This window comes from Portunus trituberculatus, chromosome 3 (genome assembly GCF_017591435.1).
Source record: "Portunus trituberculatus isolate SZX2019 chromosome 3, ASM1759143v1, whole genome shotgun sequence".
Lineage (NCBI taxonomy): Eukaryota > Metazoa > Arthropoda > Malacostraca > Decapoda > Portunidae > Portunus > Portunus trituberculatus.
This window is the reverse complement of record NC_059257.1, coordinates 8,030,255-8,044,862: the sequence shown is the minus strand read 5'-3', so window position 1 is coordinate 8,044,862 and position 14,608 is coordinate 8,030,255. Positions and strand designations below refer to the sequence as shown.

Below are 14,608 nucleotides of genomic sequence, written 5' to 3'. Positions count from 1 at the left end.
ACACACTTAACCACTACACAAGATTCAGAAGTGGCATCTGAGCAAAGCAGAAACAAAAAGGGCTTTAAAACTTACACCTACTATGCTATGGAAATATGGCCTTAATTAAATAGTCCTCTGTTTATTAATATATCTCTGAAAACAGTAACATTAACCAGTACTGAGGTGGACTGTGGCAAAAAACACCCAACAGTCAGCCGGGTTCCTTAAAGACTAGGCCCCTTCACTGCAGAGCTTATTCACGGCTTGTGTTGAAATGATACACTGTTTGAATAGAGAGACGGAGACACTCAGAAGGAAAGGGATTAGCAAAGGTGAATTTAATTGTCTTCTATGTTGTATAAGTGATGTGTGTGTGTGTGTGTGTGTGTGTGTGTGTGTGTGTGTGTGTGTGTGTGTGTGTGTTGTTTTATAAAGAATAGATAAATTTTGTTTTCTTCCAGGTTGTAGGAAAATTAATAAAGAAAAAAAGTGAATTTAATTTTTTCTGAGTTGTATTAATATTAGTGCTGTGTGTGTATGTATGTATGTATGTATCCATGTGTGTTTTAAAAGAGAATAGATAAAGTTTATTTTCTTCCAGGCTATAGAAAAATTAATTAAGAAAAAGAAGGTAAATTTAGTTTCTTCCAGTCTCATTATAGGATTATTTAGAAGAAAGTAAAGGAAAATCAATAAAGAAAAAGAAAGTAAAATGTGTATGTAGAATTAAGAAAAAAAAATGTAAAAATGAGAATGATAACTGATGAAGAAAAGGAAGTACATTATCAGTAGAATCAGAAACAAAAAAAAAATAATAAAGAAAATAAAGAAATGTAAAAAAAAAAACAGAACAAAACACAATAATTTCAACACTTACTTTCATCATAGCATCAAAAAAAGAGGAAAATAAAAAAGTACAGAAAAGAATATTGTATCAGTAAAATGAGACAAAAAAAAAATAAAAACAAAACAAAACACAATAATTTCCACACTTACTTTCATCACAGCTTCGAAAAAAGAGAAAAATCAATACAAAAAAAATAAAAAGAATATTGTATCAGTAGAATTAAAAAAAAAAAAAATAAATAAATAAATAAAAAAGAAAACACAATAATTTCAACACTTACATAATTATTTCAACACTTACTTTCCTCCTTTCCTAAATAACAAAGGACAAGACCCGCCTCCCATGTGTGTCTTCAAAACAAGTCATAAACAAATGTGGTGCAGTGAGAGGGGCAAAATAAACATTGAGTTGTCTTTCTTGAGTAGTGAAGGCAAGTGGCGTGTGGCATGAGGCACGGCGGCAGTGCTGTGTGGTGCTGTGTGGCTCACCAAGACACAGACACACTCCTGCACCACCCTGTCCCTGCTGGAGCTCAGAATGGTGGGAAAATGTGATAAATTTGGCTTATAAATGTAAAAAATTGCCTCATTTATGTATTTTTTACCAATATGAACTAAGAATTGTGGGAAATTTTAATAAACTTGCCTTGTGAATTAAAAAAAAGGCCTCTTTATGAATTGAGCTAAAAATTGTGGGAAATATAATCAATTTGGACTGTAAATGCCAAAACAGCCTCATCTATGCATTTTTTAACCAACGTGAGCTCAGAATTGTGGGAAATATAATAAATGTGGCTTGTGAATGCAAAAAATAACATCTTTTATGCACTTTTTACCAATATGAGCTCATAATTATGGAAAACTATAATAAATTGGCTCATGAATGCAAAAAAAGTTTCTTGTATGCATATTGTTTTAATCATTATCGTTTGTAGAGCTCAGAATTTTGGAAATGTAATAAATTTAGCTTGTGAATGCAAAAAACACTTAATTTATGTATTTTTAATCATTATGAGCTCAAAATTGTGAAAAAAATTAAATGTGGCTTATGAATGCAAAACACACCTCATTTATGCATCTTCCCAAAAAGACCTAATTTATGTATTTTTAACCATTATGAGCTCAAAATTGTGAAAAAAATTAATAAATGTGGCCTATGAAAGCAAAAAAAACACCTCATTTATGCATTTTCCACACCATTATCAATTTCAAGGCTTAGTTATACAGGACGATTCATTTGGACACTGTGAGGACACGGTGACAAGTTGGAGGAGGTGGTGGAGGGAACACTGGTTGGGAGGTAGTGATTCATCCTTTCATCCTTAGCTAATTTCACAGTGGGTTTGTAGTTTTGGCTAATTTCACAGCAGTTTTGGCAAGTTTTACAGCTGTTTTGGCAAGTTTTGCAGCTGTTTTGGCTAGTTTTGCAGCTGTTTTGGCTAGTTTCACAGCTGTTTTGGCTAATTTCACAGCTGTTTTGGCTAGTTTTGCAGCTGTTTTCTTTAGAGTGTGAAGAATAAGGAAGATAGGAAATTAGGAAGGAAGGATATGAAGAAGTAGGAAGATAGTATGAAGGAATATGAAGGTAGAAAAAAGATGTGAAGGTGGAAAAGAGGAATATAAAGGAGTAAGAAGATAGAAAGGAAAGATATGAAAGTTTGTGAAGGTAGAAAGGAAGGATATAAAGAAATATGAAGGTAAAAAAAGGGATGAAGATAATAAAAAAAGGGATATGAAGAATTATGAAGATAGAAAGGAGGGGGAAGAAGAAGCAGAATGGTAGAAGAGAGGAGTATGAAAGAGTAAGATGATAGAAAGGAAAATTATGAAAATGAAAAGGAAAATTACAAAAGTGGAAAGGAAAATGATGAAGATGGAAAGGAAAATGAAAGTAGAAAGGAAAATTATGAAAATGAAAAGGAAAATTATGAAGATAGAAATGAAAATTATGAAAGTAGAAAGGAAAATTATGAAAATGGAAAGGAAAATGATAAAAGAGTAGCAAGAAGGAGAGTGAAAGATTGTGAAGGTAGAAGAAGGAATTTGAAGGAGTAAGAAAGTAAAAAGGAAAATTATGAAAGTAGAAAGGAAGAATATGAAGGAGTATAAGGGTGGTAAAAAGGAGTAGGAAAGTAGAAAGTAAGGATTTGAAGGAGTAGGAAGGTAGAAAGAAGGAATATGAAAGAGTAAGATAGAAAGGAATAGGAAGGAGTAGGAAGATAGAAAAAAAAAAAAGAGAATGGAGGTAGAAAAAATAGAAAAAAAGTATGAAGAAAAAATAAAACGATATAAAGAAGTATGAAAATAAAAAGAAGGAATAAGAAAGAGTAAGATAGAAAGGAGTAGGAAGATAGAAAAAAAAAAAGAATGGAGCTGGAAAAAGTAGAAAAAGAGTATGAGGATAGAATTAAAAGATATAAAGAAGCATGAAAATGGAAAAAAAAGGATTATGAAGGAATATGAAGGAGCCAATGTGAAGGTAGCAAGGAATAGAATGCCTCTCCTACATCGTGCATTTCCTTCACCACCTGTCTTCATTACACATTGTCATTTTAACGCATATCATTAACATACAATTTTGTTTCAAGATGTCATATAAAAACGGCTCATTTTCATATTTTCTACTTTGTCCAACACTTTTATTTTATTATTTAGCTAGAAAACGTTTTGAGGGACATTGATTTTTCTATGGTGTTTTAATTAGCATAGTTTTTTTTCACTTATAAATGTCAGAAAGCATTGTTTAGGACACTTTTAACACATTATATCACTTTTTCCCCCCCTATTAGTGCTTATAAAATACCCTGTGAGTTTTGTTTTCATTCTACAGTGAAAAGTACAGTGAATGAAGACTACTGCAGGTTTCATAAATGTTGGGAAAAATGTCTTGTTAACATTTTCCATACCTTTGTTTTCATTCTACAGTGAAAAGTACAGTGAAGAAAGGCCATTGCAGGTTTTATAAATGTTGGGAAAAGTGTCTTGTTTTAACATTTTCTATATAACTTGCAAGATTCTCTCACAAACTAACATTTTTCTATATAACTGTCATTTTTCTCACAAACTGTCAAACTGCTGAAAAAAATTACCCTGTGAAAGCTTTATCTTTATTATGAGGTGATATAAGATTAAAATTTAAGTCTCGTTTTAACATTTTCTATATAACTGCTTAATTTTTTCCACAAGCTAACATTCTCTATATAATTGTCATCTTTATTACAAGCTGTGTTGATAAAATTACCCCTTGAAAGCTTTATTTTTTATTATGAGGTGATATTAGATTGAAATTTAAGTCTTGTTTTAACATCTATAAAACTGCTTAATTTTCCCACAAACTAACATCTTCTATATAATTTTTCTCACAAACGTTCAAACTGTGCTGATGAATTACCCTGTGAAAGGTTTATTTTGATTATGAGGTGAGAGGTTTAAATATAAGTCTTGTTTTAGGATTTTCTATATAACTGTTTAATTTTTCCCACAAACTAACATTTCCTATATAATTGTGTCATTTTTCTCACAAACTGTGTTGAAAAATTACCCTGTGAAAGCTTTATTTTTTATTATGAGGTGATAAAGACTCAAAATTAAGTCTCGTTTTAAACATTTTCTATATAACTGCTTAATTTTTTCCACAAACTAACATCTTCTATATAATTTTTCTCACAAACTGTCAAACTGTGCTGATAAATTACCCTCTGAGAGCTTTATTTTATTATGTGGTGATATTAGATTGAAATTTAAGTGTAGGAGAGCAATTTCTTGATATTTGTGCGTTATCTGTGTCTCTCTCATACACTGTGCTTCAGAACGCCTTCCTAGAACACTTTGCTTACTTTAAAGTGAAATGTTCTCCACTTTTTCAAGGTTTTATAAATGAAGGAAGTCTCATTTTGATATTTTGTGCATTATGTCATTTTTTTGCAAACTGTGCCTCAAAAAATGTTACAATATATACATTTTTCTATTTCAAAGTGAGCAGTGCTGAAATTTGAGAGTATATTTAACCCCTTCAGTACTGGAAGGCATTTTTTACCATGAGTTTGGGGTATGATTGGATGATTTTATTTAGATTTAAGAAGGATCTATGGAGGTCAGAAGATTAATGGCCAGAGTCTTCAATACTCTAATCCTAACAAAGGTTTCTGAAGCTGTTTAAAATCACCAAATAGTAAGAGGAATGAATATGAAAAAGTGTCATGGTACTGAAGGGGTTAAGGAAGTTATATATGTGGGAGCAGTCTGACTATGATATTTTGTGCATTAAATTTGTCATCTTCCACAAAAAAGTGCATCAAAACACCCCAATACCCTGTTTGAACATTGTCTCATACAGCAAAGGGTTCTGAAAGTCAAGGGTACTATCAGGGCTTATAAATATAGCAACAAGTCTCACTTTGATACTTTGTGCATTGGCTGTATCACCTTTAAGAAACTGTACTTCAAACATCACTGGAACATTATTTTTTGATTGTTCACTGAAATGTACTGAAGTTACTTAAAAGATCGGCATGGGATCTTATAAAAATGTTTCCTCTTATCTCTTTTTACAAACATCACCTTTATCACCTTTATTATTATCACCTTTAACAAACTGTGCCTCAAAATATCACTGGAACATTATGTGGATTGTTCAGTGAAATGTACTGAAGTTATTTAAAAGATCAGTGTTGGATCTTACATAAATCTTTTCCTCTTGTTTTCTTCTTACAAATATCCCCTTTTATCACCTTTAACAAACTGTGCCTCAAATATCACTGGAGCATTATTTTTGATTGTTCGGTGAAATGTACTGAAGTTATTTAAAAGATCAACGTGGGATCTTATATAAACCTTTTCCTCTTATTCCCTTCTTACAAATATCCCCTTTTATCACTTTTAACAAACTGCCTCAAAATATCATTAGAATATATTTTTGATTGTTCGGTGAAATGTACTGAAGTTATTCAAAAGATTGGCGTTGGATCTTATAAAAATGTTTCCTCTTATTCCCTTCTTACAAATATCCCCTTTTATCACCTTTAACAAACTGTGCCTCAGAACATCACTGGAACATTATTTTTTGATTGTTCGGTGAAATGTACATACTGAAGTTATTTAAAAGATCAGCATTGGATCTTATATAAATCTTTTCCTCTTGTTTTCTTCTTACAAATATCCCCTTTTATCACCTTTAACAAACTGTACCTCAAAATATCATTAGAACATTTTTTTTTTATTGTTCAGTGAAATGTACTGAAGTTAATTAAAAGATTAGCGTTAAATCTTATATAAACCTTTTCCTCATATTCCCTTCTTACAAACAGTGACTTCTAAAACACCCAAGTAACAGGAATATACAAAAACCAAAAAAGCTGCACGAAGCCATCAAGCCTACACATGGCACTGTTTAACCCCTTCAGTATTGGGACATATATTTACCTTGAGGTTTATGTACGATTAGACCATTTTATTAACATCAGGAATGGTCTATGGAGGTCAGAAGATTAATGGCCGGAGCCTTCATTATTCTAATCCCCACATGAGTATCTGAAGCTGTATAAAATCACCAAATAGTAAGCAGAATGAAAATGGAAATGCGTCATGGTGCTCAAGAGGTTAAAGGGTGCCATGTATTCCCACCTGCTGGCACTGTGAGGATGTAGAGGCCCTGTTAAGACCATCACTGAGGAGCATTGCAAGTGTCACCAACGTAGGAGAGCTAACAAACCACGACAACCACCCAGAGCATTGCAAAACACACAGCTCTACATTGGCAGGGAGTTAAAAGGCACACAAAGATCAACCACAGCTTATCCACTAACCTCCACACCCACCACAGCCGCCACAGCCCCCACAGCCCCCACACCCACCCCCGTCCCCCCCACACGCAGCCCCATCACCACCACAATCACCACCATCACTAGAGAACATGTGAGTGAACGGATCAAAGCCAGCATCAGCGTGGCAATCAGTTCCTGTGTCGCCAGAGGTCCCCATGTCGCTACCTTTCACCCAGTTACTCATTGAGCCTAGAAAGGTCATGTAGTATTCCCCACCGCCACACCCGCCACACCCACCACACGCGCCACACCCAGCTCCAATATTCCCTGTGACAATGTGGGAAGTACAAGTGGCGGTGACAGTATCGTTGACAGTATTGTTGACGTTTCTCCTATGTGCGTTGGTTGGGGCCGCAGCGCAGAAGAACCCCATAGCTCCCAGCATCTTCAGGTTCTCCACTGGGATGCGGCGAGGGTACGTCAGGGTGTCTGGTACGTTCCCCAGCGCACCATCCACAGTGTCTTGCATCATTTCCTCGGCTATGCGTGGCTGACACAATACATGCAGGACAGTGATGCTTAGACCCAGCGCTATGTTCTCCACCCATTCCTCCGTCCCAGCGTTCACCTGTGGAAATATTACCTTTTATTTTATGTACTAGTCCTAACATTTATTTCTCTCTATTTCACCTCAAGGTAGAACTGTCTCATTTATTTTAAGTGCCTGTTCTAATGCTTATTTCTGTCTGTCTTACCTGAAGGAGGATTGTCTCTTATTCTATGTAACTGTCCTAACATTTATTTCAGTCTATTTCACCTCAAGGCAGGACTGTTTCATTTATCTCAAGTACCTGTCCTAATGTTTATTTGTTTGTTATCTCCTTCTCCCACATCTCTTACTTCTCTTTATCTCTATTTTCTCTCATTTCTTCCCTTTCTCTCATTTATCTTATTCTTTTCCCATCACCTCTTACTCTTCTTTCCTTTATCTCTTGCTTCTTATTAACCCCTTCAGTACCACGACACATTTCCATATTCATTCTGGTGACTATTTGGTGACTTTATACAGCTTCAGAAACTCATGTGGGGATTAGAATAGTGAAGACTCTGGCTATTAATCTTCTGACCCCCATGGACCATTCCTAATGTCAATAAAATCATCTAATCTAAACTCAAGGTGAAAATGCATCCCAGTACTGAAGGGGTTGGTTAACTCTTACCTTGAGCACTCCATTCCTCATATCAATCTCCAGATCATGCATGTTGAAGGTGTAGTACTGTTGGTTGTAAGGCAGGATCATGGTGACTGCTGTGGCCGAGGGTGGACAGTGGAAGCGAACTACCAGCTGCCCAGGACTCCCAGGCTGACCACGCTTCACTGCCACAGAGAAGTTGTGTGAAAATTGGTGATTGCTTTGGTGTTGTGGTGTGGTGAGGTGTTGCGTTGTGGTGTGGTCAGGTGCGGTGAGGTTTTGTGGTGTTATGTTGTGGTGTTGTCTTGTGTGTTTCAAGTTTGGTGAAGATAAATAAAGGGCAAAACAAGATGGGTTTGCATGTTTTGAGTTTAGAGGAGTTTAAGGGTAAAACAAGAAGGAATTATATTCATTTTAAGTTCAATAAGGTAAATTAAGGCAAAAACAAGATGGATTCCTGTGGTGCTGTGGTGTTGTCTTGTGTGTTTAGAGTGTGGTGAAGGTAATTTAAGGGCCACAAAAAAAAGGAGTTTGATTTGTTTTTATCTTTTTAGTTTAGTGATGATAATTTTTATAGTGTAAACAGCAAAAAAGGATGACATCAAATTTAGACAACAAAAAAGAGAAAAGGATCAAATTAATCTTACATTTTCTAATTTTCTTCCTTTCTTCATGTAAACAATTTCTCTATCAAAACATATTGACATAAATTAGGCAGTGGAGAGTGAGATATGTTTGTAATGTAAACAGCAATATTGGACTAAATCAACGAATTCTCTGTTGATCTTTCTCTGTCATCATGCAAACAAAAATCAAAACATAATGAAAGAAAACAGACCATAAAGAATGAAATATTTTTGTAGTGTAAACAACAAAAAAAACTATCAAATTAATCTTAAATCCCCTGTTTAGCTTTGCAAAGAAAAATGAAAACATACTGACATGAAATTAGATAATAAAGAGTGAGATATCTTTATAATGTAAACAGCAAAATGGAACTAAATCAAATAATTCTCTGATGATCTTTCTCTGTCATCATGCAAACAAAAATAAAATAACATACCAAAAGAAAACAAACAGTACAGAATGAGGTGTAGTGTAAACAGCAAAACGGAACTCAATTTAGCTACGTACTTTCTTATTTTTCTTCCTCTCATCATGTAAACAATTTCTAGATCAAAGCACAATGATAGAAAATAGATAGTCAAGGATGAGATAGATAGATAGATAGATAGATACACAGATAGATAGACTGGTCCACTGTCCTTACCCCAGCTGGGAAATAATCAATAGAAAACCTAACCTAACTTGACTTGACCCAAAAAATCCTCCCACCCCATGAAAAAATTATAAAAAGATAGATAGATGGATAGATAGACAGATAGATAGATAGATAAATAGAATGACAGATAGACATATAAGATAGATAAATAGTCCCTCCATTCCCCGACCAAGCACACTTACTTCTAGTCCCAGGAATGCCAGGCCTCAGCCCACTCCAGGTCCCGACCAGCACCGCCCAGTCCCCTCGGTGTGTCTTGATGACCATGGCTCGCTCCCCGGCATTGTGGTCGCACATTGGCATTTGGTAACTCTGGGGAAGGAAAGGTTAGGTTAGGTTAGATTAGGTAAGATTAGGTTAAGTTGGGTTACAATAGATTTATGTACAATTAGACCATTTTATTGACACCAGGAAGGGACTACTGAGGTCAGAAGATTAATGGCCACTCTTCACTATTCTAATCCTCCATATACGCTCTGAATCCGTGTAAAATCACCAAATAGTCAGCAGAATAAATATGGAAACACATCACGGTACTCAAGGGGTAAAATCTAAACTAACCCTAACCTAACCTGCGTCTCCCCATCATGGCACTTGAGCGCAGCCGGCGATGGCAGAGTGTTGGCATCCAGGGTGTGTGCGAGCCACCAGCGTCTCCTTGCCGTCATGTGGGACAAGGACACGGATGGAAGACATGGACAAGTGCCTGGAGTGTGTCACCTCTACGTTTAAAAGCTCCACCGATTTGTTGGTGTTGCTTTCGTTGATCAGTCTGTCGGTAAAAGAAAGAGTTTAATAGTTTAGCCTCTCCAGTGAAATAGAGAACCAGCATTCGAGTGGGCCATTTTTTTACTTTTTTTTTCCTTGGTTTGTTCTCTCTCCTAAATAAAAAGATGTAAAGTAGAATAAGCAAGTTTTTTTCTATTTTTTCAAGGGGTATAGAGGGAAATGGTGTAGAATAATGGAGCTTGTTTCTGTTTTCTTTTTGATAAGGGGTATGAAATTAAAAGCTGAAAAAAATTAAATGAGAACCGAAATAAAATCCTGGAAAAAAAATATTTAATGAGAACCAAAATAAGAAAAAAAAAGTCAAATGAGAACTGAAATAAAAAAAATCAAATAAGAACAGAAAATAAAAAAAATAGAAAATAAATCAAAGAACAGAAATAAATAAATGAAAAAAAAAAAATCAAATGAGAACCCAAATAAAGAATGGGAAAAATCAAATGAGAACAAATAAAAAAATTGAAGAAAGTCAAATGAAAACCTGGAAAAAACTAAAAAAAAAAAAAAATTAAATGAGAATCTGAAAAAAACAAGCAAAAAAAAAAAAAAAAAAAATAGAACAAAAAATGAAAAAAATAAAAAATCAAGAGAAAAAAAAAAAAAAAAAAAAAAAATAAATAAATAAATAAAAAATAAAATAAAATAAATAAATAAAATAATGTCCATATATCCACAAGTGACCCCATACCTGTGCGTGGCCATATCAGCAAGATAGAGGTCACTGGAAGGGGAGTGACCTGGCATGGTAATTCCCTGTGTGGCGCTGAGCTGGGCCGGGTCGAGCAAGATGGGCATGAAGGGGCCGGTCATAATACCCAGCGGGACATAAGAATCTGTGTAGCTCTGTACCACCTGCAGCGTCACCTCCACCACCGCACCATTGTCCTCGAACACCTGGGGACGGATTAGGTTAGGTTAGGTTAGGTTAGACTGGGTTAGGTTAGGTTAGGTTCTAAAATAAATAGAAAATGAAAAAAAAAAAAAGAAAGGAAAAAAGGAAGCAAGAAAAACTCTCTTTCTCTCTAAGAAAAAAAAAAAAAGTGAAAAATGAGAAAAAAAAGAAAAAAATAGAGTGGAAAATGAAAGAGAAAAAAAAGTAAGGAAAAAAAAAGAAAAAAAGTGGAAAATGATAGAGAAAAAAGTCTCAAAAAAAAGTGAAAAATGAGAGAAAAAAAGAAAAGAAAAAAAAAAATTGAGTGGAAAATATGAGAAAAAAAAGTAAGGAAAAAAAAAAAAAAAAAGTGGAAAATGAAAGAGAAAAAAAAAAGTCTCTCTCTCTCTCTCTCTCTCACCTTGATAATGGTTCCCTCTGTCTTGATGTCACTGAGCTCGTGGAAGAAAGCCATGCACCAGAAGTCACTGCTGCCAAAAAACTTCATGAGGCGGCTGAATCTCCTCTTGGGCGACATTTTCAGCACCATCCAGTCACCCAGCGTCTGGAAAAAGGGGGTTGGATTCTGTTAAAGAGGTTTGAATTCTATTAAAGAGGTTTGGATTCTGTTAAAGAGGTTTGGATTGGCCTGAAAGAGGATTAAGTTGAGTTTAAAAGGCTTGGATTTTGTTTTATGTTTGGATTGAGTTAAGAGGTTTGGAATGGGTTAAGAAAAAGGATTACATGAGTTTAAAAGGGTTGGATTCTGTTAAAGAGGTTTGCATTGGGTTAAAGAAGGTTTGGATTGTGTAAAAGAAAGTTAGGTTGAGTTTAAAGGGGTTGGATTCTGTTAAAGAGGTTTGCATTGTGTTAAAGAAGGTTTGGATTGTGTAAAAGAAAATTAGGTTGAGTTTAAAGGGGTTGGATTCTGTTAAAGAGGTTTGCATTGGGTTAAAGAAGGTTTGGATTGTGTAAAAGAAAGTTAGGTTGAGTTTAAAGGGGTTGGATTCTGTTAAAGAGGTTTGGATTGAGTTAAAGAGGTTCAAATTGCATGGAAGATGTTCAGAATTGTTTAGAGGTTCTGAGTTAAAAGGAGGTTCAGAACTTACTAAAGGAAGAAGGACAAATGAGGAATAGAAGGAAAAGAAGAAGGAAGAATGAATGAAAAGAGGAAGAGGAGGAGAAGAAAAGGAAGAAGAAAGAAAAGTGGAAGAGAAAGAAGGAAGGAAGAAGTAAAAGAGAGGAAGAGGAGACAAGAAAAAGAGGAAGAAAGAATGAAAAGAAAGCAAGAGAAGGAAAAGAAGAAGGAAGAATGAAAAGAGAGGAGGAGAAGGAAGAGAAGGAGGGAAGAATAAAAGAAAAGAATAAGAGGAAGAAGGAAGAAGAAAGAAAAGACAAGAAAAGGAGGAAGCCAAAATGAAAAGAGGAAGAGAAGAAAAAGAAAAAAGAACCAATGAAAAGAGGAAGAGGAAGAAGAAGAAGAAGAAGAAGAAGAAGGGAAGATCACAATCTATTAGAGGTGAAAATATCATTAGATTCTCATTATAGTATCACCTTACTGAGAGAGAGAGAGAGAGAGAGAGAGAGAGAGAGAGAGAGAGAGAATAGGTCTCTCTTTACTCTCACTCTCTCGTGTAAACAATGCTAAACTATCATCTATCTATACAAATATGTCTGTCTGTCTGTCTGTCTGTCTGTCTATGTCTATCTGTCTGTCTGTATGTATGTATGTCTGTCTTTGTTTTTTTCTTTTTTTCTTATAATAATTCGGTGTATCATGAGAGAGAGAGAGAGAGAGAGAGAGAGAGAGAGAGAGAGAGAGAGAGAGTTCAGATTACAACTTCAAATTTCGGGTAAGATAAGTGACAAGAATCTCTCTCTCTCTCTCTCTCTCTCTCTCTCTTTCCGGTCCAAAATTAAATGAAATCTTCTCAAACCATGAGAGAGAGAGAGAGAGAGAGAGAGAGAGAGAGAGAGAGAGAGAGAGAGAGAGAGAGAGAGAGAAACCATAAATCGAAAACTAACCTCAAAACCACGAGAGAGAGAGAGAGAGAGAGAGAGAGAGAGAGAGAGAGAGAGAGAGAGAGAGAGAGAGAGAGAGAGAGCGTGGCGCCAATCTGACTACAACCCCCCGAAGTCTCCCTCACTCTCACCACTACTCCCCTACTCCCTCTCTCTCTCTCTCTCTCTCTCTCTCTCTCTCTCTCTCAGATCAATAGGAACTCCACTCCGATGGCGCCAGAGAGGGCAGGACTCCCCTCTCCCTCTCACTGGCAGGAGAGAGGGAGAGGGGAGTGAGGGGAGAGAGGGGAAAGTGATGGAAACGTAAGAATTTTAAAAGGAATTACAAATTAGGGGAAGAAAATAGAGAAAGAGAGAGAGGGAGAGAGAGAGGAGGGGAAATATCTTGAGAAGGGAAGAAATAGGGGAAAAGAGGGGAAAAAGGTGGATTTTACGAAAGGTGAGAGGGGAAAAGGGAGGGAAGGAGAAGAAGGAGTGAGGGGAAAGGAAAGGAGGGGAGGAAATAAGAGGAAACGGGAAATTACTGTGGAAATGAGAAGGAATGAGGGGAAAAAAGGGGAGAAAAGTCATATTTTTGGAAAGGAAAGCGAAAAAAAAGAGAAGAAAATGAAGGAAAAGAAAAACAAATAAGGAAATGAATTATAAAAAAAAATGAAAAAAATGAGGAATATTAAAAAAAACTGAATAAATAAATAAAAATTGAAAGAAAAAGGAAAAAAAGGAAAAAAAAGAAGAAAAGGGAAAATTTTTTAAGGAAACGAGTTAAAAAATGAAAATAAACGAGAGGAATAATAAAAAAATGAATAAATAAATGACAAAATGGAGAAAGAAAAGAAATGGATGAAGGAAAAAGGAAAAAATAAAAAAGTAAAAGATTTAAGAGGAAAGACGCCAAAAAGAGGGAAAATGAGAGAGAGAGAGAGAGAGAGAGAGAGAGAGAGAGAGAGAGAGAGAGAGAGAGAGAGAGCAGAGCGTCCTTCAGATTCTTATTTTTAAATGTCAAAAGCTGATCAGAAGTGAAGTGGAGGAGGAGGAGGAGGAGGAGGAGGAGGAGGAGGAGGAGGAGGAGGAGGAGGAGGAGGAGAGGAAGAGAAGAGAAGAAGAAGAAGAAGAAGAAGAAGAAGAAGAAGAAGAAGAAGAAGAAGAAGAAGAAGAAGAAGATGAAGAAGAAGAAGAAGAAGAAGAAGAAGAAGAAGAAGAAGAAGAAGAAGAAGAAGAAGAAGAAGAAGAAGAAGAAGAAGAAGAAGAAGAAGAAGAAGAAGAAGAAGAAGGAGAAGAAGAAGAAGAAGATGAAGAAGAAGAGAAGAAGAAGAAGAAGAAGAAGAAGAAGAAGAAGAAGAAGAAGAAGAAGAAACAAACAACAAAACAACAACAACAAACGAAACACGCATAAAAACAAACAATAACAATAATAAAAATAAAAACAAGAAAACATACAAGAAAAAAAATGATTAAAACAACAAACAGAGGAAGCAATGGATAATTATCGTACCTGCCAAACACAACAACAAAACAACAACAACAAACGAAACACGCATAAAAACAAACAATAACAATAATAAAAGTAATAAAATAATAAAAGATACAAGAAAAATAAAAATAAATCATAAATAAATAATAAAAAAGATAAAAACAGGAAACGAGACGGCTAATTATCGTACGTGGCAACAACAACAACAAACTAAACAAAATAACACAAGAATAACAATAATAACAATAAAAAATAAGAATAACAAAATAAAAGCAAGAAAAATCAATAAATCAATCAAAATAAAGACAAAACAGGCAGCGCGGCGGGTAATTATCGTACTTAAAAAAAAAACAGATAAATAAAATAATAAATAGAAAACAAAACAGAATAACA

General features: G+C 35.1%; 1 protein-coding gene across 1 annotated transcript in view; it reads right to left on the bottom strand.

Moving 5' to 3' along the window:
• Positions 1-3,921: 3,921 nt before the first annotated feature.
• The window catches only part of LOC123507699, a 26,099-nt gene continuing 15,412 nt past the window's right edge, over positions 3,922-14,608 (bottom strand). Inside the window, 7 exon segments of the mRNA XM_045260842.1 lie at positions 3,922-7,218; positions 7,811-7,968; positions 9,248-9,377; positions 9,638-9,710; positions 9,712-9,837; positions 10,540-10,745; positions 11,144-11,287. Of these exon segments, the coding sequence (XP_045116777.1) occupies positions 6,628-7,218; positions 7,811-7,968; positions 9,248-9,377; positions 9,638-9,710; positions 9,712-9,837; positions 10,540-10,745; positions 11,144-11,287 (1,428 nt within the window). The 3' untranslated portion in view covers positions 3,922-6,627.